Below are 26,645 nucleotides of genomic sequence, written 5' to 3'. Positions count from 1 at the left end.
TTTGCCGGAGAACTTTTCACCTTCCCCTTGGGGAGCGGAGAGAACTTGGGATGGCCAGGTGGAGGGAGTCAGAAATCCATGCAACAACTGACCTAGGAGGGCACCCTTTAGAAGAGGCTGTGGGTGTCCTTGTCCCTTCAGTGCACACAGCCTGACTCCCAACTGCCACCTCTGCATTCCTTTGCTTGGGGACTATCTCTGGTGGCCAGGAGACAAGCTGCAGAATTAACCTCCCCAAGAAGTAGCCCCTCCCCCAGTGGCCAAGAGGAATTGGTATAGGGAAATCTCAGATCCCTTTCATGTGAAAAAGCTCTGAGATGTATTTCGCCACTGGCTCTGAGATTTCTCTACAATGGGATTAAGCTCCAGGTGCCTGCAGGGATTGCCACATTTTTTATTGTGACCTTCCCTTCCCTTTCATTTTTTTTCCCTTTAGCTCCCAAATAAACTGTAGCTACCCCTCAGCATCCTTCCGGGGATTAGTTCCAGGAGAATGCCCCAGATGCCAAAGCCTACGGTTGATCAGGACCCTTATGAAATGGAATAGTAATTGCATATAACCAACACACATGCTCCCTTACACCTTAAATCGTCTCTATTTCGGTGTATGCCCAACACAATATTAATGTTATGCAAACAGTCATTACACTGTATTATTGAGGGAGTGAGGGCAGGATAAAAAGTTTGCATAAGGTTAGTATAGTTGAAAATTTTCCCCCAGACATTTTCAATCTGAAGTTGGTTGACTCTGCAGATGCAGAGCCATGTGGGTACTGAGGGCCACCTGAACATGCATTCCTATCTATACTTGGGGGACTTCTGGAGAAACACCAATGTAGCTCAGCACACACTGAACTCCAGGAATGAGCACATAGTAGGTATTAAATAAGTGTTTCTCAAAAGACCTAATACCACCTACTTCACAGGGCTGTAATGAAAATCAAACAAAATAAAATGAGCTAAAGTATGGTAGAAATTTGAAAGCATCAGGCAAATGGAAGGATGGGTCATAGGTCCCTTTAGCAGAGGTGTGGTGTATGCAGGGGGTTGGGTCGGGACTGAGGGCCATGGCCTTGTGTTTTTCTCTGTAGTTCCTGTGCACCAGCTTGTCCAGACTGAATCCTCCCGTGAAGGAACTGTGACCTGGAAAACATATCACACATACATTAAGGCTTCTGGAGGTTCGGTATAAAACAATGGGTTTCTTGATTTAATTTGCATTTTAAAAATCTGTTCTTAAACTGTTGGGTTCACATTTTATGATTCCTTTAACAATTACTGTCTTTATGCTAGGGCTGTTTATCAATGCTTTTTATTTTTTCCCCCCTAAAAACTAAAGTCTGATAATGCTGCCTTTTAAATGGAATCTTTTTTATCTCCATTAAAGCTGCCAGACTCAGTTTTATTGGAGCTGAGTGGGCAGCAGCCATGAACCAGCGATGGTTCTTCCACACCTTGGCTCTCTAATCATTGAGTACAGACGCAATCACCTCATTATCTGTCATCTGCACCCAATTCCCACCTCTGTGTGCAGAACATATCTGTAGTTTCATTTCTGGTTTCTCTCCAAGACTGCGTTTTTATTGGTTTCCTTTTAAAGAATACTAGGTTGCTTCTATTAAAGTGCACATCAGAGATTTTTCTAATAACAATTTGGACCCATTTTCCAACCAGATGGAATAGATGTCCTCATTGGGATTCAGGGGCCCAACCCCTAGACATCTTGAATCAGTCTAGAATGCAGTTCCCAGGCTTGGTACTTCCCAAATTCCAAGGGTTGGGCTCTGAGGATGATGAGCCTGCTCCTACCCTTCTCTCTCACCTCCTCTTGCAGGGTACTTTCTCTCTTTCTTTGCCATGTTCTTCTTCCTCCTGATGATTGGCAGCTCCGCCTTCAGCAACTGGTGGCTGGGTCTCTGGTTAGACAAGGGCTCAGAGGTGAGTTTCATTTGGCAATGCTGAGTCTGTATCTGGAGCAAAAAGTTTGCTGGAGGAAAATCTGAGTCCAGCAGCACACACTGAGCTCATTTATGTTCTTTTGCCCCTTTTTGTGAAATTGAAATTGGTTGCTTGCACCTCATGATTCATGTTCCCCCTTCAGTTTTTTAAGACAGGCAGGGCATCTAGTCAAATACAGCAAATGGGGTCAAGTGCATGCCGGAGAGGGAGGTTCTGCAGCTTCTGTTCTAAGTTTTCTCTGAGGAGGGGCAGTGGGGGGCCAACGAAGCTTCTGGAGAGAAACTGACGTCTTGTCATAGACACTGCTGGTGCCAGAAGGTTCTTCATGGCTCTGCTCTCCAACTTTGCCTCTGCAGGAAGGGGACATGACATGGAAAAGTCAGACTTAGTCTGCAAATACTACAGGGCCACCAGAAGCCTTTTTTCTGCCCCACCCCCAAGGCTTCTACCTTGGTCAGGGCCCCTCCAGGGAAGCACTAAGAAGTTTTATCTCCTTGGAGCTTGCTGGGAGTTCTCCCGGCTGATGGCCAGTGGTTTCAAAGCTTTCCTGACCCCCAGGGAATGCTCTGAAGGTGCCTGCCCATCCCCTGAGATTACATTTTGGTTGGTACAGTTCTGTTGCTATGACAACCAATGTGCGCAGACATGGGGAAGTTTGGGTAGGAGAGAGGCTGCTTGGTGCAGCTTCCAGAGGCCATTCCCAAGGGAAGAGGCCCATGGGTGACCTGCACTGTGCAGAAATAGAGAGTCATGTCTGGAACATATGTATTCTCCTAGAACATATGTATTCTCCCCAAGAAAGAGCCCTTTCCTTGGAGAGCCTCAGGCATAGGGTTGAAGTGAAGCCACCTCCTAGGCTGGGTGCCTTCCCAGGTGGCCATGGAGCCAGGCAGCAGTGGTGGCAGACCCTTGCATCTGCCCCAATCCCTCAATGCTGTGGGCTCAACCTAAGGCCCAGGAAAACCCCTCCTCCAAGTTGGGCCTTTTATCAGTTGACTCCCCAGGGCTGCTTTTGCCTTTATAGGCGTTCATCCATCAGCCACCTCTGGTTTACATTTCCTCTATTAGTGTAATCAGCAGAATGGCATTTAGAAGAAAGATGTTTGTTTGCTCCCCAAAGGCACTCTTGACTTTTAGCACAGAGCCCAAAGAAAAATGAAACTGCCAGTTTCTCAGGAGGAGGAGGGAAAGATGGCCTCCCCCCTGGACATGCTGGTGAAATTGTCTTCTCCCTGGGCAACTTGGAGCTACAGTTTCTTCAAATCCTCCGAGAGCCCTCTGTGTTCGCTCTCCCCAACCAGGGAACCCCCAGGGTAGTGTACCTGCACCCTCACAGTTGGCCGTTGGGAAAAGAAAAGGGGAGAGACTGTAAGAAGCCCCTCTGAGTGCCCCCTAAAAATCCCTGGGCAGCCCTGCCAGTTGGTCCTCATCTAGCCCTCACGGCATCCAGATTCCTTGTCGTTTCTAGATCTTGCTGGCTCAGCATCACTTTTGGTCCTCTGAGGCACAGGTAGCTTCTGGGATGGCTTCCCTGTACCCGCCTAGCTCATCTGCCTTGTTCCCCCCCCCCCCGACTGTCTGATGCTCATAAGTCAGGTGCCCCTTGGGGAGGAACCATTTTAAGCTCCTAAGTCCCAGAGGGAGCTGATTTGATTTTACCCACCAGACTCATTCTTCATGATTATGTGCCTCTTTTTAGTTTTCTTCTCTCTGGAAAAATTTCCCTTCTCTTAATAGTTTACTGACTCATGGTGCTTCTCTTGCTCTGCTTCAAAGATAACCTGTGGGTCCCACAGCAACAAGAGCACGTGTGAAATCGGCAAGATCCTGGCAGACATCGGGCAGCACATGTACCAGTGGGTATATGCAGCCAGCATGGTGTTCGTGCTGACGTTTGGCATTATAAAAGGCTTGACCTTCACCAAGACCACACTGATGGCGTCCTCCTCGCTACACGACCAAGTGTTCGATAAGGTACAGTTACCAGGGGCCGCAGGCACATCCACTATTCACAGGGCTTATTGGGTCCCTCCTCTGTGCTGGGCACTGTGCTGGGGCCTGGGGGAGAACAGTTCTCATGGAGTTTGCAGACAGCTAGGATTCTCCCACATATCTAATTACCAGTCATGAAGGTCAATTCCAGGGAACTGTACCGGTGCATCATGGTCCCTTAGACAAGGTAGAGGTAGGGAGCAGAAATGTTCAGGCCAAGAGGGCATCTCCTGCTCCTGCTAGCCCTGAGTACAGTAAGGACTTCTCACCCTCTCCACACTCCATTGCCATAGCCTTTGGTTGTGAGGGCTCTTTCCAGAGTGTACAGGTGTGGGTCACACTTTGAGGGGACAGAGGCAAAATGGAACTTGTCTTCTAAATGCCCTAGGGAGGGAAAACGTCCCTTCTTCCTCCAAAGGCACAAGCCTCTCTCCTCTCAGGCTGCATCCCAGATTTGCAGAAGCCTGACCTGCAGGCCACACACAGAGGCAGAATCTCCCCACACCCACACCTGACGCCCACAAAAAAATGAGTAGCATCCATCCTCACCTCCTCAAGATCACCTGGCACACTGAGTTGTACCCTCAGGAAAAGGCCAGGCCCTGAGTTCACAATTCCAGCCCCAGCAGAGTGGCCAGGGTTTGCCACACACTCTCCCCAACCCAGTTTGAATCTCTGCTCTTATCCACAGATCTTAAAGAGCCCAATGAGCTTCTTTGACACGACTCCCACTGGCAGGCTAATGAATCGTTTTTCCAAAGACATGGATGAGCTGGATGTGAGGCTGCCGTTTCACGCCGAGAACTTTCTGCAGCAGTTTTTTATGGTGGTGTTTATTCTCATGATATTGGCTGCCGTGTTTCCCGCTGTCCTTTTGGTCCTGGCTGTCCTTGCTATAATCTTCTTGATCCTTTTATGGTAGGTCTACACACCATTTAAAAAGGAGAAACACACACACACACACACACACACACACAAACACACACACAGAGTTGATATGCATAACGGCTGGGTATCAGGTGATAGTGAGCCTTTACGGTCCCTCTGATGGTAGAGCACATTGATGTTTAGCACTTACTAAACACCAGGTGCTAAGTGCTTTGGATACATCTGGCATTTTAGCCTCAGAGCAACCCTGAGAGGTGGATATGACTGGGAGATTGTCACTGGTCCAAAGCCAGGAAACTAGTAACCATGGTTGCTGTCTGTCTGCTATGTTCTTAACCATTGGACTCTGCCGTTACTGCTACTGGCAAGAGAGAGAGAGAGGAGGCCAATTCTTATGCTGTGAACTTTGAGAAATAACCTGCATCCTAATCATTGGCAGAGTTACAGAAAAGCCTGCTTTGTACTGGGGATTCCTGCCGAGGCTCTGCCTGCCCACCTGGAGGATGGCAGGAGGGTGGCAATGATCCCAGCCTCCCAGGGGATACAGCTGCACCTATTCCTGGGGTGGTCAGAGGCTCTTAGCAGCAGGTAGATGGTGGGCATTGAGTGAGGGGAAAAGGTTGAAAGTCAGAAAAAAATGGTGCCAGAGTCTCAACTTTGCTACAAAGTGGCTGGAGAACCTTGGAGAAGCCTGAGAAATGTTCCAAAGCTCAGTTTTCTTATCTCCAAACTGAATATATGCCTCTCCTGCTTCAGAGGGGGTTGCTGTGAGGATCAAATGACTAGATTATAAATTTGTGTAAATTAAAAATAAAGTGCAATTGAATGCAGACTAGAGATTTAGAGTGTAAGTTGACAAGGACCAGACATAGGCCACAAAAGAGGGAAGAGAAAAGAAGATGGATTCAAGAGTCATTTGTAAGGTAGACTCATTGGGGTTGCACGGCTGGTGGAATTTGGGGCATTAGGAAGATGGGAGAAGCCAAGGATGACCCCAGATGGGGGAAGTTATGTGCAAAGAGGAGATACAGGGGACATAGGAGGAGAGGTGGTTAGGGTAGTCACAATTATGTGTTTGGTTGTGGATTGTCGAAGTTTAATGATCAAATTCATAGATGGTGTCAGTGGATTATGGCACATGTGGGTAGAGAGGCCCTGGGGCTGGGGAGCTGGACTTGGCATCTGTATGGGAACTTGGTGTGGTGGGAAGTACCCTGGGAGTTGGGAGAGCCAGGCTCTCCCTAAAGTATCCCTTGTGACTCTGAGAAAGGACACCTGGCCACAATCTCCAACCTCAAGTGTTTATTGGGACAATCAAATAAAAAAAAAAATCTGCAAGTTCTTTACAAAGGAAAGGATATCATTACCTCCAGTGGATTCCGTGGACTTGGGTTCATTTTGGTAATCCCTGTTTTAGTCTGCTGTCCTCTTCATAGTGTTGATTGACTTAGCATAAGGTTTTTCTCTGCCCTGCACCCATACTTTCTTGCTTTAAAGACAGGGCAGACCAGAGCTGGCCCTGACCGAATTAGCCAAATGTTTTTATCCAACTCACTTGAGTTCTGAGCTAATGAGGTTCCTCCCTCGCTCCCCTGGGTTAGTTTTATCTGAGAGTCTGGAGGCGGGATTAGACTCTGTCTCATAAGCAGCCAGCTAATGTGGAAGCCCAAGGCCACTGGTGTCCTGCTCACTCGGCTTCCTGGGGCTTCCAGGCAAAGGGAAGCATCCCGTGGGGGGTTGGTTTTAAAGTCAACTCCCGAGGCTATCCTGATGTTAGTTCAAAATGGTCTTTGAAAATGCCTTTAGAAGACCACACATTGGCATGTGACAACCAGGTTTCGCTCCAAGATAGAAGAGATCGCTTTTTTCTCTAGTTGAGCATCTAAAGTGGTTGGCTTATATTCAGGGGCTGAACCTTATGAAAAGTTCTGGTCTTTAAAGACTAGAATTATGTCTTATGCGGCACGACAAGAAGCACTTAGGTGTGAGAGCAAATGAAGGGACCGCATGCTCACCTTTTTCAGGTGTGTGTCTTTCACACAACCAGACAGGGCACTCTGACAGAAGAAGGGTAGACGGTGCATTCTCTTAACTTAGATGGCACCATCTCTGACTTAACTGTCATATTGAGTGCATGGTTGGAGCTTTGTGTGCGAGGGCGAGCCCATTGAGACCCCGCTCTGTGGCTCTCTTGGCCCCTCTTGATTTCCTCACAGTATTTTCCACCGAGGAGTCCAGGAGCTCAAGAAGGTGGAGAACATCAGCCGGTCACCCTGGTTTTCCCACATCACCTCCTCCATGCAGGGTCTGGGTGTCATCCATGCCTATGACAAAAAGGAAGACTGCATCAACAAGTGAGTCCTGGGCTGGGCCCCTGCCCCGAGGTCTCCCTGCTTCCTGCCTGACCCCAAAAGAAAGTTGCAGGAACAAATGTCCTCTGTGGTTCTAAGAAGGGCAGTCTGGACTGCTGGGGTCTGACTGATGAGCTGGGAACTGGGCAGGGACACTCTCAGAGAACTGGCTCTATTCCCAGCATCTGGAGCCCCAAAAGATATGAATTAGGGGAACTCATTCAGGATGACCTCAGAATGCAACCTTATGTTTTTTTTTTTGTTGTTGTTGTTGTTGTTGTTTTTTTTTTCATTCGAAGGGCTAAAATGTGTTCAGTTCAGGAAAACAGAAACAAAGAAGAAAAAGTTGCTCATAGGCCCCACCCCCGACCCTGTTCACATTTTCATATACAGGTTGAATACCCCGAATCTGAAAATCTGAAATCTGCAATGGTCCAGAGCACAAAACTTTTTGATGTGTCTACATAAGTGGAAAATTCCACACTTGACCTCATGGAATGGGTCACAGTCATACAAACACAGTAAAAGTATTGTATGAAAATTATCCACAGGCTATGTGTACAAGGCATATATCAAACATAAATGAATTTAGTTTAGATTTGAGTCTCCTTCCCAAGACAGCTCATTATGTCTATGTAAATATTCTAAAATCTGGGGAAAAAAACAACCTAATCTGAAACACTTCTGGTCTTAAAGATTTCAGATAGTAATACTCAACCTGTATTTCCTTCCTTTCTTTTCTTTTATTCTAATCAATTAGGTTTAGGAGGCCAGTGGCACATCTAACCATGGATCAGAAGATTCTATTCAAGATTTTCCTTTTTTTTTTTAACTTAAAATACTAATTTTATTAAACATGCCTCTAAATGTTAAATGATTTTTCCCAATTATTATTATTTTTTGTTTTACTTAGTTACACATAACATTACAATGTCCTTTTTTTAAAAAAAGTATTTATTTTTTAGTTTTTTTAGGTGGACACAGTATCTTTATTTTATTTTTATGTGGTACTGAGGATAGAACCCAGTGCCTCATTCACACCAGGCAAGCGTGCTACCACTTGAGCATATCCCCAACCCTTCAAGATTTTTTTCTTAAATATTTATAATCATTTTATTGCCTTTTTTAAACTTACATATTTTAAATCCCATTTTTCATGTTATTACATGTTCTTTGTAAAAATATTTTTTAAAGGCCACATTTATTTTAATTTTGTGGATAGATCAGTTTGCTCCTTGTTAAAACTTGGGGACTAGATTAGTAAATTTCTCTGGAGTCTTCCAGCTCCAAACTTCAAAATACCATAGAAAAATGTATGAATCACAGTAGGTTCTCCACATTATGACCACTGAGCCACACCCCCAGCCCTATTTTGTATTTTATTTAGAGACAGGGTTTTGCTGAGTTGCTTAGAACCTCGTGGTTGCTGAGGCTGGCTTTGAATTTGCTATCCTCCTGCCTCAGCCTCCCTAGCTGCTGGGATTACAGGCATGCATCACCACACCCAGCTCCGACTTGAGATCTTAACAATATATATTTATTCCTCAAGTACCAATTTAACAAGGTTCCGTGGGGCAGGAGAAGGGGATTCTGTTCCACATTTAGGCACATAATCTCTTTCTATCTAAGGCTTTTCTGCTCCACAGGCCTTAGGAAGAGACGGGGAGAGAGGAGGGTGGTGGACCCCATAGAAGGTGTTTTTATGGCTCAACCCTGGTGAGGATCCTCCACATTTCTGTACATTCATTGACCTGATCTCTGTCCCATGGGCTCACCTCACTGCACAGGATGCCAGGAATGCAGTCCAGCTATGGCCAAAGGAAGAAATGAAAATGAACTTTGATGAATCTCAAGCAACTTCTATAACATAGACTTTTTTTTTTCTTTCCTACCTTTTCCTTCCTTAAAAAGCTAACACACCCTTTTGATGCTTGGGTCTAACTCTTTCTCCCTCTCACTGTCTCTCCATCTGGCTGCCCAGGATCTCAATAGACTGGACTTGACGGTTTGTCCTGGGTTCAGTCGGCAGCTGGTCCTGTGACTAATTTGACCTGATGTCAAGGTTTGACATCGTTTGCCGAGTCCTGCCTCACAGGTAGACAGACCCTTTCCACGTCCTGATCATGAGAAAAGTTTGTAGAGCCGCGCATCTCTTCACCCTTGACAAACAAAACAGACTCAAGCTTGGTCTTCCCACAGGTTCTCCTTCAAGATTTCTCAGAGACTCCCTTTGGGAGCTGGGCCCTACTAGACGGATGGGGTCTTCCGCATTCTCCCCATCTTTCTTTTTAGAGGGCTGAGGGCTTCTGATGGGCATTGCATTTGTCACAGAGAAACAGAAACACTGTGGTGTTTGGAGGAATATCTTGGTTAAGGTTTAGAGGAAAATAGTTAGAATGGAGGCAGAAAGAGTCCACGAAGGCTGGTCAGAGTTGCTTCCAGGTAGAATCCCCAAGGGGACTATAAGAACAGGGTGGACTAGCATGGCCTCGAGACATTCATGGCAATAGAGGAACTAAACTCCATAGGACTTTAAACTTTGAAACGTCTTCATTTTTCTCCCCGATAATTTCTACCAATTGTTCTGATGAAGCCCGCTTTTCAGTAGGTCACGGAACTCTCGATGGCCCAGAAATCTATGTCTCTAATAGTTACTTCAGTCTACGTAAAAATTCAGTGGTACAGAAACTCAAGTCATGGTTCTCTTTCCCCCCAAGACTTGGCATGGCAAGGCTGTGCTGCGTGTGTGTATGTGTGTGTGTGTGTGTGTGTGTGAGTGAGTGATGGGGGGCCTGGGGGAGACAGATTTGCAGTTAGGGAGCACCCAGTCTTTCCTTTTTCTTTTAAACTCACTCTCCCTTTTCTCTGAGCCTGGTCCTCTGATGCTGGTGCAGGGGAATTGGGAGGGGATCAGAAAACAGACATTCCTAGGGGACTGCCCGCCTCTGGGCCCTTCTCTGCGGCTCAGCCCTGCTGACCCAGCTCACTGGGCAGATGCGGCCAAGGCAGGCTGGGGTCCCAACAGGACCAAATCCCAAGCAGCTCTGCCGGGATCGCCACGTCAGGTTTGCTGGGTCCGCTGGCGAGCTGCTTGACAGCATTCCCACTGGCTCCCCCTTTGCCTGCTGCTGGAAGGAACGCTGCATCAAGCCTGCCACTCACACGCCCTCTTCCTGCCGCCCCCTCCACTCCAGGAACTGCAGGAACGGGCAGGATGCACCCTGCTTTCGTCTGGGGAATGAGGAACACCAGGGGTGGGTCTGGCCCCTGTGCTCTGCTGGGTCACCTCTCTGTTACTCTGCCTGGTGCTCTTTCTCTCTCAGTGAGCCCTTTGGCTCGGTGGACATGGGCAGGGGTACGAGATGTCAGCTTCCTGTCCTTGAAGAGACCCCCCAGCTTTCTAAGCAATGATTTTGAATCTTGTCTGTCTGAAGTGGGGAGGGGAGCCAGGCCGACACCCTCCCTGCCTCCTTCACCATCATCACAGACACTGATTCTCCTCAAAGGTGGCCTCCTCCACGACACCTCCCTCCCCACACCCCTTACGTAGATCACCCCACGTGAGTTCTCAGTAGCTTTTGTTCTCAGTTGTGGGTTCCAATCGCCAGCTCTGGGGAGAGACAGAAAGAGCCCACTTCGCACCACTGGCAACCGCCACATGGGATTTCTCAAAAATGTGCAAATCAAAGATGTCTGTGGTGGCAGAGAGAAGGTGGACAGAGGCTCAGTTTTCCCGTGTGAGAACGGGCTTCTCTTTGAGTAAGGAGCCCCTGGCTTCATTCCTCCAGTTGCCCTGATCCTTCGTCCGTGTGACCTAAGCATAACCCGACCTCTTGTTTTGTCTGATTTTCTTAATTTTAGGTTTAAGATGCTAAACGATGAAAACTCCAGCCACCTTCTGTATTTTAACTGTGCTCTCAGGTGGTTTGCTTTAAGAATGGATATCCTCATGAACATCGTCACCTTGGTTGTGGCCTTGTTGGTGACCCTGAGTTTCTCCTCAATCAGTCCTTCGTCCAAAGGCTTGTCGCTGTCTTACATCATCCAGGTAACATATCAGGGAGGGTGCTTTTGGTTGGACACAAAAGAAAGCTCAAATGGGCTTAACACAGTGAAGAGAGTTTAGTAGCTCGCATCATTAAAATGTTGGGAAGTTGTGTGGGCTTCAGGCACAGTTGGATCACGGCTCTTGTCTTTGTCCTTCTGTGATATCTTCCCTCATAGTCATGCAATGGTGATCAACATCCTCTCGGGTCTATGGCTGGAGATATTTCCTGTCCTAACCACTGGACAAATCCTGAGCTTTACTCTTATTGGATTAATTTAGGTATCCAAGAACTAATTAGTGGCTCAATGGGATTGAGATGATTGATTTAGGCCACCACGAAGTTGTATAGCTACTCTTCAGTGGGGGCTGTGAAATAAATACTGGAGGAGCCATGGCAGTGTCTATGACTGGCTTATCTTCTTGGATGCTTATTTTCTTTTGAGTAACAACAATAGTAGGTGAACACATGGTATTTGCTTTGCTTTATATAAATTCATTTACCTCCCATGATGATACTACTGTAAGCCCCATATTAAAGATGAGGAAACTGAGACCCAGAAAGACTTGCTAAGATCCCACACATGTCATGTCTAAAAGCCAGGATTTGAAGCCTACCCACCTAGGTCTGATGCTTCTTGAACTTGTCCCTTGATATATGGTTCCCATTTTCCTCTTTGGAAACATTTCCAATGTAGTCCTTACCAGTGGTACTTGAAATTCCAGGACAATGTTTCAGAATATGGGTCATTTTAAAATATTCTGTTCGATGCTGTGGCTTCTTTTACTTTAAAGTCAAATCTCCCTTCAATTCAGAGAAATTTCTCCTTCATTTTGACAATTTCTTTCCTTTCTCTGTTTTCTTCCTGTGACTCATGTATATTGGTTGCATATTAGATTTCCTGCATCAATTTCTGTTTCTTTTATCTCAAAATTTCTGTTCTTGCTTTTTGTTTTTTTTTTCTGAGAATAAATCTGTTTTTATTCCTTTGAATTTTAAGATTGACAATCATATATTCATATGTTTAATTTTCACAAGCTCTGATTCTTTCTGTTTTTAAGAAAATAATTTTTTATCTATTCTCTCTATTTTTTTTAATTTGTTTTAATTAGTTACACATGATGGTACAATGATCTTGACATATCATACATTTGAATCAGAAGGGATATAATTTCTCATTTTTCTGAGTGTACAGGTTGCAGAATTACATTGGTCATACCCACAGCAATAATAATGTCTATTTTATTCTGCTGTCCTTCCATTCCCCCCTTCCCCTCCCCTCCCCCTCCAAGAAAATAATTTTTTAAATCAATGAAGCGTTTTAAATTTCTCTGAGGACATTTATATTATTAGAGCCCCCCCACCACCACCCTTAGACTCTTTCCTCTTCTTTGACTTATATATATCTGTTTGTTCTTGGGTCACTTTTTTTCTTTTTCTTTCTTTTTCTTTTTTTTTTTTTTTTGTTGTTGTTTATCCAGTTCTTGCTCTTTCATGCCATTAGATTTGCTCAGCTGTCTCCTGCTCTGTTTCCATTTAAGCATGGGAGAATGGGTGGGTTGGGTTTTCAGGGCTTCTTTGGCACTTGTGAATTTCTTCCTAGGTCTCTCTTCATAGGAAGCTTCCTGACTATGGGTGGGCTGGGTGCAGCACTGCAGGAAAGCACCCAGAGAGCTGGCCGTTAGACACCCACATGCTAGAATTAAAAGGGAATTTTAATCTAGGTACGATTCCTGGAGCCCCAGGTAGTCAGTTCAGTTTCTTTAGAGGGGAAATTGTGTGTATATACATGTGTTCACAACCTGTGCCTAGGGATACAGTGTATCACTACTTCTGGTTGGAAGAGGGAAGTGAATAAATGGGTCCAATAGGAGTCTCTGTAGACAGACTGTGAATTTGACAACCTCTTTGTGGGCTCCTCCTCACACCTGGAGGCTCTCTAGGTTCTGCTAGACAGAAGGCTCTTTAAATCCCTTTAGCCCATTCTGCTTCCATTTTATCAAAAGTTTCTCATCCTCTTTCCAACTTGCAGAAATTTGTAACTCTCTCATTCAATTTCATCTCTTTCCAATCCCCTTGCTGTTAAGGGTCTATTCTTTTTTGGAGAAATTTTTCTGATATCATTCTAAGTGTTATTTGGGAAAGAGGAGGAACAAAAATATATCTTCTATACTCTTAAGATAAGGAAAATAATGAATTTTTCCTTGGGTAGCCAATTTCCCTCATGGATGGATGCTTTCATTTGTTGCTGCCTAGTAAAAAAAAAATCAAACAGATGATGTTGAACGGTTTCCCTTAATTGGTCCAAGTAAAACAGCTTGCCCCATCTAAGGTCATGGTTTGGGGCAATATCATTGGCTCTCGGTAAAATTGTTTCCAAACGTTCCTGTAGGGGTCAGAGAAGAATTTGCACACATTAAGGTTTATGGGATGGCTTCTCCAGCTGGCTCTGGGGCTTTTCCAGCATTAGACCCCTTTGGAGAACACAGAAACGAAACAACAGAGCTTCACTTGAGAACAGAGGACTGATGAAAAATTGGCAGGAAACACCACAGAGCAAGAAAGCCAATGTAAAGTAACGTCCCCTCCCATGGTGGAGGAGAAGAGCCACCTACTGGGGCCAGTTCTGTGCTGATGTGGACATTCTAAACCTGGGTGGGCTGCCCAAGCCCTTGGGAGATCATACTTCTCCTGTTCTTAATGAAATGTGCCTCTGTCAAGGAAAAGGATCAGTTAGTTCATTTGCCAGCTCTCCCCTGAGCAGCTGCTGTGAGCCAGGAACTCTACTGGTTGTTGTGGATTTAGCAGCAAACAATCTGACTGTCCTGCCCTCATGGGGCTGACATTCTAGTGCAGAGCTGGAATAAATATGGTGGTGAGTAAATAACCAATAAGGGTTCAGGAAGTGCAGTGAAGATAACAAAGTGGGGTACAGCGATGGGGGAAGAGGGAGCAACATTACAACCAAAAGCCTGAGGAGGCCTCTGCTGGGGGGTGACTTCCGAGCTGAGACCAGAACAAAAAAGAACAAGCCACAGGAGACTGGGAGGAAGGGTGCAGCAGGCAGAGGAGCCGGGGAAAGGCCTGGGGGCCTGAGCTTGGTGTGTTTGAGAGTCTGAAAAAGACTGAGTGGCCTAAGCAAAGTGGTAAGAGTTGGCAGGGGTAGAATGTGTGGCTTTGTAAGTCAGGGAAGGGGTGTTACCTGTATTCTAATATGCATTTGGGTGAGATAATGCTTTTTCTTTTTTTGGGTACTGGGGATTGAGCCCCCTGGGTGCTTAACAACAGAGTCATATCCCCAGCCCGTTTTGTATTTTATTTAGAGGCAGGGTCTCGCAGAGTTGCTTAGGGCCTTGCTAGATTGCCGAGGCTGGCATTGAACCCGTGATCCTCCTGCCTCAGCCTCCCAATCCACTGGGATTATTGGGTGCCAGCATGCCCGGCAGATAATGCTTTTCCTGTGGGGCTGTCCTGTGTACCTGAGGATGTTCAACAGCCTCCCTGGCCTCTACCCATTAGATGCCAATATGTTCCCCCCAGGTTGGAACAACCAAAAATGTCTCTAGACATTGCCAAATGTCCCCTGGGGACATAATCACCCAGGTTGAGAGCCATCGCTCTAAGAGAAATGGGAAGCCCTGGCCTGTGTTGAGCAGGGAGGTAGGTGCAACGGAGGCCTGTGAGGGTCTGCAGCCACTGCTCTTCCCACTGCATTCACCTGCTTGGGCTCCACGGCTTTCTTCTGTGAGGGTCGCTTGCTGCTTTCCAGAGCTTTCTCGCCTGAGGTTTGCCTGGCGGACATCTCCTCATAAAGACCTCAGCTCACCTAGTCCTCCCTGCCCACTGTAGGCTAGTTCCCCAACCTTAGGCTTAGCCAGTCACCCAAAGCTTCCTATTTTATCAATACCCTGTTCTTATGGTTCCTGAAATTTCCACCTGCCAGTCTATTAGAATGTAAGCCCACGAGTGCAGGGTCTTGTCTATCACGTTCAACCTGGGAAAACCAGCCCCCTGACCAGTACTGGGCCCATCACTATTGCTTAATAAATGTGTGTCATCTATGTGTGTCATGAGAGAAGACTGGTCCTGCCTCTAACTCTTTCCTGCTAGGCTAAGCCCAGGGGCACAGCTGGAGATGTAAGGGATGGGGTTCTCACAGCCTCAGCAGTGACTGAAGGGAGTTAGTGGATACATTAACCCTCAGAATCCACATGTTCCACATCACAGATTCAACCACCTGCAGAATGAAAATATTCAGGAAAAAAAAATTACTGTGTCGCTACTGAACATGTAAACTAGTTTTCTTGACACTATTCCCTAAATACAGTGTGACAGCCCTTTACATAATGTTTACATTGTGTTAGATATTAGAGGTAATCTAGAGGTGACTTAGACTCTTTGGGGGAGGTACATAGGTAAGATGCAAATATGATGCCATTTCATGTAAAGATCTTGAGCCTCTTTGGATTTCCGTATCTGCCAAGGGTGATGGTGGTGGTGCCCTGGAATCAGCCCCTCAAGGATACTGAGGGATGACTCCTTGCCCTGGCATGGAACAACTCTGTGGTGTGGCCCCTATGGTGTCCCAGTGCAACCCAATCCCAGTTGCCTGCTGCCCTGACCTCTCATGAACACACACCTGGGATTGGCTGCCTTCCCAGTCTTCCTATGTCACCCATCCCCTCCATACTTTCTGGGTTCACTGCCTACACCCTGTGTGTGCTAAGGCTGCTGCAACAAATTACCCCGAGCTTGGTGACTTAAAAAAAGAGAAACTTATTCTCTCACGCTTTGGAAGGTCAGATGTCCACAAGCAAGGTGTTGGCAAGGCTGTGATCCCTCTGAGGCTCCAGGGGAGGCTGTTTCTGGTCTGGCCAGGCTGCTGGTGGCTGCTGGCATTCTTTGACTTACAACTGCCTCACTCTAACTCCGGCCTTTGCCTGCCTATCCCCTTTTCTGCTCTGTGACTTATCCTGTCTCTTGTAAAGATACCTGTCACTAGCTTTAGGGTCCATCCAGGTAATCCAGGATGTTCTCAAGATCCTAATTATATCTGCAAAGGACCTATTTCCAATGAGGTAACTTTCACAGGTTCCAGGAATTTGGATATGGACATATCTTAGGCAGGTGGGGGAGGGGGCATCCTTCATCCTAAAACACTATTAGCCCTAAATCTCAGGGTAGCCTTCTGGGATATCCTGGCCTCAAGTGGGTCATCTTATCAAGCCATCCCTCTGCCCTACATGATTTTTTTTATTTTAATACATGATTGTCTCATGTGTAAAGCGGGCAGATGGGCTAGATGGTTTAGTGGTCTCCGGTGGTGGCTGAGCTTTCAATTCCTTCTTGGCGTTGGGCGGAGAGTGGGGAGGGGGCCTTGATGGAGAGCCCATCCAGGTGCTGTGAGAAGCGATACCCAGCAGTTCTGCCCCCAGGGAGCATTCCCACTGGACGGCAGGTCCCCACTGCTCAGACAGAAAGGTGAATGATAAAGTGGTGCCGTGGTGGTGGGATGATTCCCGCCATCTGGAGTGCCAGGGAAAATGTAAACACCATTTGTTTCCAGACATAGAGGAAGTGTTAAAAGGCAAAAGAACCCGACAGGAATATATCTCCACTTTGGGGTGCCTGGCTGGGAATGCAGGCCTCCTGTGCATCTGGCCCTGAGTGAGAAAGGGGGTGGTGGTCCTCAAGGGCAGCCCTGAAAGGTGGGAGAGCAGAACCCAGAGGAGGAAAGGCCTCTAACGGCGACTGCTTGCTCCTTTGCAATAGCTAAGCGGATTGCTCCAAGTGTGCCTGCGGACAGGAACAGAGACCCAGGCCAAGTTCACCTCCGTGGAGCTGCTAAGGGAGTACATTATGGTAAGAAACCAGTGTGTGAATGAGAAGGGACAGGAGTAGGCGGGTATTTAATCTTTTTTTTTTTTTTTTGATGTGAAAGGGATCTTTTTAAAAAGTCAAATCTGACCAGTCACCCCTCTTCTTTAAACCTCTGTTTATAATACAAACCGAAGTCCTTGGTGTTGAATGTGAGGCTTTTTCTATAAAATAAAAAATTCTTTATAGGTGGTTTATATACTCAGGAAAGACAATTCAGTGGCTCATTTTGGTTTCTAAAAATTAATATTTGATTAAAGTTGTAAATTGAAAAATAAAAACAGCTTCACTTCTCTTTGAGAGTTTTTCTGTTCAATTCACAGCTGCTCTTACTGGGCAGCTGTACCAACCCCTGGGAGGAAAGAGACTGGCTGTATAACACTCCCTGCTCCAGAAATATTTGGAGTCAAATTGGTAGGAAAGTTGGTTTTATTCAAAGCCAACTTCTTTTTTTTGTTTTTTTTTTTTGTTTTTTTTTTTTTTGGCACTGAGGATTGACCTCAGGGATACTTTACTACTGAGCCATATCCCCAGCCCTTTTTATTTTATTTTATTTTTTTATTGAGACAGAGTCTTACTAAGTTGCTTAGAGCCTCATTTCATTGCTGAGGCTGGCCTGGAATTTGCAATCCTCCTGCCTCAGCCTCCAGAGATGCTGGAATTGCAGGTGTGGGCTAATGTACTTAGCACAAAGTCAGCTTTAAAGGAAGGCAAGAGAAACTTAACTGCTTCAAAGATTCTACCTCGGAAATTCCTGAAAATTAGCAGAACTTTCAGGAGAAGAGGCAGGGAGACAAAGGCCATTTCCACTCCCATCTTCTTCGTAGGGGGTTGGAGTCCCCCTCCCCCAACCCCCACTCAGCACGAAGAAGCCATTACCAATTTCAGATGGAGGACCCTGTTTTAGTGCTGTTATTCTTTTGAAAAGAAGTCTAAGGGATCCTAGCAATCTCTTTTTAAGGGCCTTTGAACAGTGTTTGGTCCCACTTACAAACTTAATTAAACACTTAAAACATTTTAAACTGCATTTTAAAATTTAATACATTCAATTTCCTTTTAAGTACCTCAATAATCTGATTTAACAAACAAGCCTTCCTGAGTTTGTATAAATCTAATAAATTAAACTTGTAAATATGGTGAGCTTTAAGTTCTCGTGACAGTTCCAAGGCCGTGTATAAACAGAAAGCTTTTAACTTAAAATTGTGTTTAAATCAATTATTCAATTTTATATTTTGAATTAGAATCACAAAGCCTAATTCTATACATATTATAAATACTTGAACACAAAGTATGCAGATTTCTTAAACTAAATATATGATTACAGTATTGCTCCCTCCCCCTTCTCTCTCTTTCTCTCCTTTCTGAAGGATTGAACCCAGGGACATTGCAACACTGAGCCACACCCCCATCCCTTTTTATTTTACTTTCTTGTTGTTGTTGAGATCAGATCTCATTTTTGTTAAGTTGCTGAGGTTGACCTTGAACTTGGGATCCTCCTGCCTTATCCTTCTGAATAACTGGAGTTACAGGTGTGTGCCACCAAGCCCAGCTATTCTTCTCTTAAATATTTTTATTCTTAATTCTACATCTTCCAAGGCTTAAAAATAGTAAGAAAGCAATTATTTCTTCAGCTAATTGAAATTTTTCTGGGCTGGTCAGTCACCCTGACAGGGCATATGGGATCCCTAATTCTAGTTGTTAATAGGGAACTTTAAAACTTAAAAGGAGGGGTTGGTCTTATAATGGTCATATAATCTTAAACTGATCTCCTTCGTTAGACTTTGCATTTCTTCATCTCTCAGGAAGGAAACTTACATGCCTTTTCCATTTGACTCTAAAGACCACTGAACTGGACATCCTGCATTCTTGTCTTTTCACTTCTAGTACCCTGATAGCTCTGGTAGATACTGAAATCGTATCTGATTGAATTCTGCAAATCTCAAGTCTCAGCCTGGATTTGCCACAGCTTCAAGGTCACACTGCTGACATTGCCCAGGTCCATGGGGCCCAGTGTGAGCTGTCCCTGCTTGTTCCCCCGTGTCACGCTCCCCTTGTTCCTTAAGCAGTACAGCCCCATGACTTTCTATTCCTCAAAGTACCCAAGTTGGTTCTGGCCCCCTCTGTCTAGAAGGCCCTGAACTGGAATCTTCTCAGCATTTCTTGGTCTCAGCTCCAATGTCACATAGACTTTTTCTTCAGCCCTCAAATACTCCTACTTCCCTCTCCTCTGCCCACCCCACAAGTCCATAGGCTGTTCCAATGCTCTATTTTATTGTCTGCATCTCTAATTGCTTTTCTTGTTCATTATCTGACGTCCCCACTGGAACATGAGCTTTTTTGAGACCAGGGTTCTTATGGGTCAACTTCACCACAACTTCAACACCAGAACCTAGAGTTAGAGGAAGGAATGAGTTAAACGAATGGGGAAATGAATAGTTATTAACCTGTCTTTGGTTATTCTGCTTTTCAGACCTGTGTTCCCGAAAGCACTCATCCCCTCAAAGTGGGGGCCTGTCCCAAGGACTGGCCCAGTCACGGGGAGATAACCTTCAGAGACTATCAGATGAGATACAGAGACAACACTCCCCTTGTTCTCAACGGACTGAACCTAAACATAGAAAGTGGGCAGACAGTTGGGATCGTTGGAAGAACAGGTTCTGGTGAGGACAAGCCCTGCTTTTGTTTCTTTCAGGCTGTTTTCCTTGAATCTGCCTTGAATGTGTTAGGCCACACCAGAGAGAGAAGGGTATGTGTGTTGGATCGGCTGTAATTTCCCCTCACATCTATTTACTGGTAAATTAGGACTTCAGGTTAAATGGTTGTGTGAGTTGGAAGCAACCACACATCCGTTTTTATATTAATTAAATGAGATTCATTCTGGTGAAATGAGGCTCAGAGGATGACTCGTGTGCTAAAGGCCCCTTCGAGGACGGGCAGGTTAACTGTGACAAGGCTTCCGCCCCCCCTCCCCCCAAGTGAGGAATTTCTGCCCGCACAGTCATCCACACAGAGTCATTTTCGTTGCATTAAAAATTCCTTTAATTAAATGCTGGGGTATGATGGAAGCACAAACGAATGTTGGATTTGTTGTTGTGGCTTTTACTGTTCCCAGGAAAGTCGTCACTGGGAATGGCCTTGTTCCGTCTGGTGGAGCCAGCGGGCGGCACGATCCTCATCGATGAGGTGGATATCTGTACCATCAGTTTGGAAGACCTCCGAACCAAGCTGACCGTGATCCCCCAGGATCCTGTCCTGTTTGTAGGTACAGTAAGGTAGCTGTTTTTGATCATCCTGCATTCCTATTTTTGGATAGTGAAACCAGACCCACAGTCCTCAGGGCTTGACTGGCCTGGGGCTGTCCTGTCTCAGGGAGGCAGCATCTCCATGGGCTGTTGGTACCTGTTTTTTTTTTTTTTTTTTTTTTTTTTTTTTGAGTAAAGCCTTCGAAGGAAATGGGGAAGAGAGCCATGAGCTTTGCATTTCAGAAACTACATTATTAATAAGCAAGATGCTTTGATATGTAGGGTGAGAAGATATCCCGGTTGGCCCTGGACAAACTTATTTTATGCCTGTATCCCGGCATTTCATCTGGCTTAGTAATGGCCACTTTCAAAGATACCCCAGAGTGCATAATGGAATAGATGGATGGTAGCCTTGCATGTGAAGCCATCTCTTGGAAGTGCATTAATCTGTTCCTACTAAAGAGCAAGCAGAAGCTGTTCAAGTAAAAGAGCAGCAGGATTGCAATTTCCACGGGCCCAGGATCTGAGGTCAAAGCATGAGAAGGAAACCGCAGCTCTCAGTTGGTCCCAGTGAGAGGGACATTCCCTCAAATGGAGCACCGAATGAGGCCTATAGCGTGGCTTGTAGGAGAAATACATCTTGAAACACGAGACTTACATCCTGCCTATGAGATGCTCAACCCTGTGCAAGGTCCTGGGAGCTGCAGAGGTACTTCTGGCCTCTGAAGGCTGAGCAAATTTGGAATGCCAGCTTGAGTTACTGCCAAGAATTTATGGAAGGTCAAACCTACTTTGCTGCCCAGTGACATAGAGAGGCCAAGTGTTGTGCCTTCCTCTCTGCAGGGCTTCGCATTTCCGTCTGCCTCAGTGGTCTCTGAGTCATTGCAGAGTTGTGGGTGTTTGGTATCATGGCCAGGGCTGAGCACGGTTCTTGGAGCTGCAGGCTCGACACCTGCCCCCTCCTGTTCTTCCCTACCTGTCCCACAAAGAAACCATTACTTTGTCTTTTCCAGCTTCTAGAGGCCACCTGCATTCCTTGGCCCATGGCTCCTTCCAGCATCCCACTCCTTCCCCATGTTCTTGTCTTTGGAAGGACCCCCCAACCCCCATTCTCTCGCCCTAGGAAATCCAGCTCCCTCTCTTCTCCTTTGTTGCAGGTACAACTTGGATCCCTTTGAGAGTCACACCGATGAGATGCTCTGGCAGGTTCTGGAGAGAACATTCATGAAAGACACAGTAGGTTTCTGGGACTATTCAGGATGAGTCCATTTCCCAGTCTCAGTCCCCCCAGATACCTGGTCCAGGTTTAAATTTGATGAGCACTTGGAACAGCACTAGGCCAGGTTTATTCTGTGGATGCCACATATGTCAGTAGAATACAATCCTTATTTGCTCTTTTTCTTTTTTAAATAAAAAGCAGCCATAGGCACTTTTATTATGGTTCTGCAATGATCCAGTTAAGTGTCCTACAAGCATCGACCTCACTCAGTCCTTGCAACAGCTCTCTGAGGTTGGTGCTCTTACCCCTCAATTTAGGGATGCAGAAATTAAAGCTCAAGGAAGAGACATGTCCAGGTCAGTGAGTAGCAGAATAGAGACATGAACCCAAGTCCAGCTGATTTTAGAAGGGGAGTTATGCCTTATTATGAGGCCAGTGGCCTCATTTATTTATCAGGACAGATAAGCCACAGGAAGATAAGGGGGTATGGCCTGTCCTGGGAATGACAAATACGGCTGGTTTGAGGAGACTGAGTCATCTGTGATCAGGGAGCCTCCCCGTCAGAGCTGCAGTCTCAGGTGGGGTCAGCAGATGAGTATCCTGCCTGTGAAGCCACATGGTGCCAGCATGAGCATCTCTCAAAGTCACTCTGGCTTTTTGCACTGAATAAATCAGCCCTTGCCCATGACCCTGTCAGCCCCAAATGTTCCTGTCCCACAGTAGCCACCCTAAAAGCCATTTCTCTTTGTATGTGTGTTCTCTGGAACCGTCTGTGCATCATTTGTACTCTTTTGGTGAGTTGTCTACGGGGTTCTATGAGTCACGCTGTGATTTTAAATTATTAATGTCCGCCTCCTCCCTGGTCTTTCCCTGGTGCCTGTTTGCAATATTGAAATGATTGTTGTTTTGCACTTTCTTTTCTACAGTAAAATAAAGCAAGCTGATAAATGCAAGAGAAGGGGGCAATCAATACAGACGATTCAGGACAATTTTATAGATCATCAGCATAAATGTGGCATTTTCTATGTTTTATAGATAATGAAACTCCCGGAAAAATTACAAGCAGAAGTCACAGAAAATGGGGAAAACTTCTCAGTAGGGGAACGTCAGCTGCTTTGTATGGCCCGAGCCCTTCTTCGTAATTCAAAAGTAAGGAAACAGCACGGAAAATGGATTGGTCAAATTTTGGATATTTCCTGCAGTGCAGCTCAATCCAGGAGACTGGGCCCGGCGTTTGTCTTTCAGCAAAGACAGAGCAATTGAGCCATTTAAAAACCGATCACTTTTTCTTAAGACAAAGTTGTGAGGGGTAAAAATTGAAAAATAACAGCCATTTTCAGCAGTAGCATCTTCCTCCCCTGGGCTGCCCCACCAGGAGGTCTTGCTTAGGTATTCTCTCTGTTCCCCTAAGTGGTTTGAGTTTGAAAAATCTGTCTTTCAACTTTTTCCCTTTGTCCCTGAACAATTCTGAGTCCTCAGAAACAGTACCCAGGACACTCAAGAAGGCCAACAGAATGCTAGCATTCACAATTTGTAAAACGCATTCCCATTTTTTTTTTTAAGTGACTTAGCTAGCCTTGCGTACTGATTTGGAGAATGCCATTGTTTAGGAAATCCCACTCTGATTCCTCATCAAGGGTGGGACACACGTGTGTATTCTGTAGATGTGCTGGTGGCAGGGGAAAGGCAGCCAGGACTGCTTGGCAGTGCTCATGCTAAGTGCTTCTGTGTCTTTACATTTCTGTCTCATAATAAAGCTAACTCCCCTTCCCATGAGAGAATGGAACCATGGAGAAGTAACTAGACCAAGGTCCAGAAGAGGTGGGAGTTGAATTTAAGCTCTCTAATTTGTAAAATCAAATCAGTGCTGTGGTAAGCAGAGTAATGCTCCCTCTACAAAAGGAAAAAAAAAAAAAAAGAAGAAGAAGTATGTGCATGCCATGATACCCCAGACATGTAAAATATGTTCACTTACATGGCAGAAAAAACTTTGAAGACAGGCTTAAGTTCAGGATCTTAAGATGGAGAGATTTTCCTGTATCTCATTGGGCATAGTCTATTCATAAGTCTTTATAAGAAGCAAGAAGGAGAGTCAAAGAGAGAAGGAGGTGTGATTCCAGGAAGGGACCATGGGCTAAAGAATGCAGGTGGCCTCTAGAATCTGGATAGGAGTCTGCTAGAGGAATGCAGCCCTGATTACATCTTGATTTGGGGGATTGTTGGCTTCTAAAACTATAAGATGATATATTTGTTGTCATTTTAAGCCCCAAAGTTTGTGGTCATTTGCTATAGCAGCAGTAGCAAATGTATGTAAGTGTTGTTTTTATACCCCATGCTGGTTTGCTGAAGGTCTCTTCAAGGTTCCTTTTTTTAAAAAAATTTTATTCTAATTTGTTATATTTGATGGCAGAATGCATTACAATTCATATTACACATAGAGAGCACAATTTTTCATATCTCTGGTTGCACACAATGTAGAGTCACATGTTTATGTCTTCATACATGTACTTAGGGTAAAGATGTCCATCTCATTCTACCATCTTTCCTATCCCCACACCCCTCCCTTCCCCTCCCACTTTTGCCCTATCTAGAGTTCATCTACTCCTCCCATGCTCCCCTTCCCGAACCCCACTATGAATCAGCCTCCTTATATCAGAGAAAACATTCAACATTTGTTTTTTTGGGATTAGCCAACTTCACTTAGCATTATATTCTCCAACTCCATCCATTTACCTGCAAATGCCATGCTTTTATTCTATTTTAATGCTGAATAATATTCCATTGTGTATATATACCACATTTTCTTTATCCATTCATCTACTGAAGGGCATCTAGGTTGGCTCCACAGTTTAGCTATTGTGAATTGTGCTGCTATAAACATTGATGTGGCTGTGTCCCTGTAGTATGCTGTTTTTAAGTCCTTTGGATATAAACAGAGGAGCGGGATAGCTGGGTCAAATGGTGGTTCCATTCCCATACTGCTTTCCATATTGGCTGCACCAATTTGCTGTCCCACCAGCAATGTATGAGTGTGACTTTTCACCCACATCCTTGCCAACACTTAAGGTTGTTTGTATTCATAATAGCTGCTAGATATGTTGAACATTTTTTCATATATTTGTTGATTGATTATATATCCTCTTCTGAGAAGTGTCTGCTCATTTCCTTGGCCCATTTATTGAATGGGTTATTTTGGTGTTTAGCTTTTTGAGTTCTTTGTATACCCTAGAGATTAATGTTCTATCTGATGTACAAGTGGTAAAAATTTGCTCCCAAGATGTAGGCTCTCTATTCACTCCCTGTTTATTTTGCTGAGAAGAAGCTTTTTAGTTTGAATCCATATGCAACAAAATGAAATTAACCCCTGTCTCTCACCATGCACAAAACTCAACTCAAAGTGGACCAAGGACCTAGGAATTAAACCAGAGACCCTGCGTCTAATAGAAGAAAAAGTAGGCCCTAATCTCCATCATGTGGGATTAGGCCCCGATTCCTTAATAAGACTCCTATAGCGCAAGAATTAAAATCAAGACTTAATAAATGGGATGAATTCAAGGTTTCTTTCTACATATTTGTAACATTAGAATACACCATTAAAAAAAGGAGGCTGGTGAACATACAGTCTTGTTCCTCCAGCAAGCCTCTCTAAGGAAGGTGAAGTGGGTGTGATTTGACTGTTCTTTCTCTTTTCTTTTGTAATTTTTTTAAAAAATGGGTGCTTTTCTCCCTCTTTTTAATAAATAGAGCTGAGACTGTAAATTTCCCCCTTGGCACAGCTTTGGCTTAGCATGATTTTTACAGTGTTTATTCCTTGACAGATCATTCTCCTGGATGAAGCCACCGCCTCTATGGACTCCAAGACAGACACCCTCGTTCAGAGTACCATCAAAGATGCCTTCAAAGGCTGCACGGTGTTGACCATCGCCCACCGCCTCAACACCGTTCTCAACTGCGACCGTGTCCTGGTCATGGAAAATGGGAAGGTGCAGAAAGCTGTGGTTGGCTTCACCTCCCCAAAGCCTTCAGTAGTTTGGGCATTATGGTGGGTGATTTTTTTTTTTTTTAATTTCATTTCTTCTTCTCTTTTAGGTGATTGAATTTGACAAACCAGAAGTCCTTGCTGAGAAGCCCAATTCTGCATTTGCAATGCTACTGGCGACAGAAGTCCGACTGTAAAAATCCCTGGGGCTGATCTGAGGGCAGGAGGAGGGTGTGTGAGATAAGTAGGATGAGACTGCAGGAGCCAGAGCTATCAGCTCAGCTGGGTGCCCTGGCCACAGCCCCTCCCACCCTTGGAGTACTGGGTCCATCTGGGCCTGAGGTTGAGTCCTCTTTCCTACCCATCCCATGAAACTTCACTTCAGCTGGAAGGCTTGGGGTTGGTTCTGGGTGGTGGACAGAGGCAGATGGGAGCTAATGGATTAAAAAGCTTCCCCTCACCTCCTAGAACCCCAGGGGTCCCTCATGTGTCTTCATCAATATCATCCGAGTACCTGAGAATGGAAACATTGCAACTTTCTGTTGAAAATCAGTCAAAGCAAACAGAATGGGAAAATGCCTAGGCTTGGAGCTTACAAGGTTTCTTACCTTATTATCAGAAGGGAAAAGAGTAGAGTTCTCTTCCTGTTTAACTTCTATTCACTTCTATCTTGACTGCGTGATAAGCAGTAACTACACAGATCTGTAGCTTGAGTGATTATAGTGTTTGGTAAAAAAAAAAAAAATTATTTTGAAAATCATATTGTATGTTCCAATTGATCTGTTAAAATAACCAGGAAAACAAAAATGTTAGAGTTTCTCTACAAATGACATTTTTATATCTTCTTTATTGGTCATTAAAATGCCATAGGAAATTAAACTACCCTGAAATATTGACTTGCAATTATTTTATTGAAGATATTCCAAATTCCACACTGTTTCTTCTCATAGATCTTCATTGTCTTCTCCCTTGACTCCGTAATACTCCTACACAATCATTCACCAAATGAAAGGTTTTCTTTCCAACCTCAAGGTTTGCTGTGATGGATGCAGAAAAGATGCATTCCCAGTAACCCAGGAGAGAGTTCTGTTA

At 45.0% G+C, this 26,645-nt stretch overlaps 1 protein-coding gene across 3 annotated transcripts in view; it reads left to right on the top strand.

Annotated features, from left to right (window-relative positions):
* Abcc12 (ATP binding cassette subfamily C member 12) overlaps positions 1-25,750 on the top strand; it is a 62,048-nt gene extending 36,298 nt beyond the window's left edge. Inside the window, exons 17-29 of one of the 3 annotated variants that reach the window (XM_046435014.1) lie at positions 1,092-1,181; positions 1,835-1,938; positions 3,736-3,933; positions 4,643-4,869; positions 7,056-7,193; positions 11,052-11,238; positions 17,009-17,098; positions 19,584-19,773; positions 20,226-20,385; positions 21,513-21,591; positions 22,610-22,723; positions 25,393-25,557; positions 25,664-25,750. In XM_046435014.1, the coding sequence (XP_046290970.1) occupies positions 1,092-1,181; positions 1,835-1,938; positions 3,736-3,933; positions 4,643-4,869; positions 7,056-7,193; positions 11,052-11,238; positions 17,009-17,098; positions 19,584-19,773; positions 20,226-20,385; positions 21,513-21,591; positions 22,610-22,723; positions 25,393-25,557; positions 25,664-25,750 (1,829 nt within the window). The remainder of the gene's footprint in view (positions 1-1,091; positions 1,182-1,834; positions 1,939-3,735; positions 3,934-4,642; positions 4,870-7,055; positions 7,194-11,051; positions 11,239-17,008; positions 17,099-19,583; positions 19,774-20,225; positions 20,386-21,512; positions 21,592-22,609; positions 22,724-25,392; positions 25,558-25,663) is intronic. The other 2 variants (XM_046435015.1, XM_046435017.1) reach the window with 2 other exon arrangements.
* Positions 25,751-26,645: the final 895 nt, after the last annotated feature.

This window comes from Marmota monax, unplaced genomic scaffold (genome assembly GCF_021218885.2).
Source record: "Marmota monax isolate L192 unplaced genomic scaffold, Marmota_monax_Labrador192_F-V1.1 WCK01_AAM20220418_F8-fsc00024, whole genome shotgun sequence".
NCBI lineage: Eukaryota > Metazoa > Chordata > Mammalia > Rodentia > Sciuridae > Marmota > Marmota monax.
This window is presented reverse-complemented; position numbering and strand designations above follow the sequence as displayed.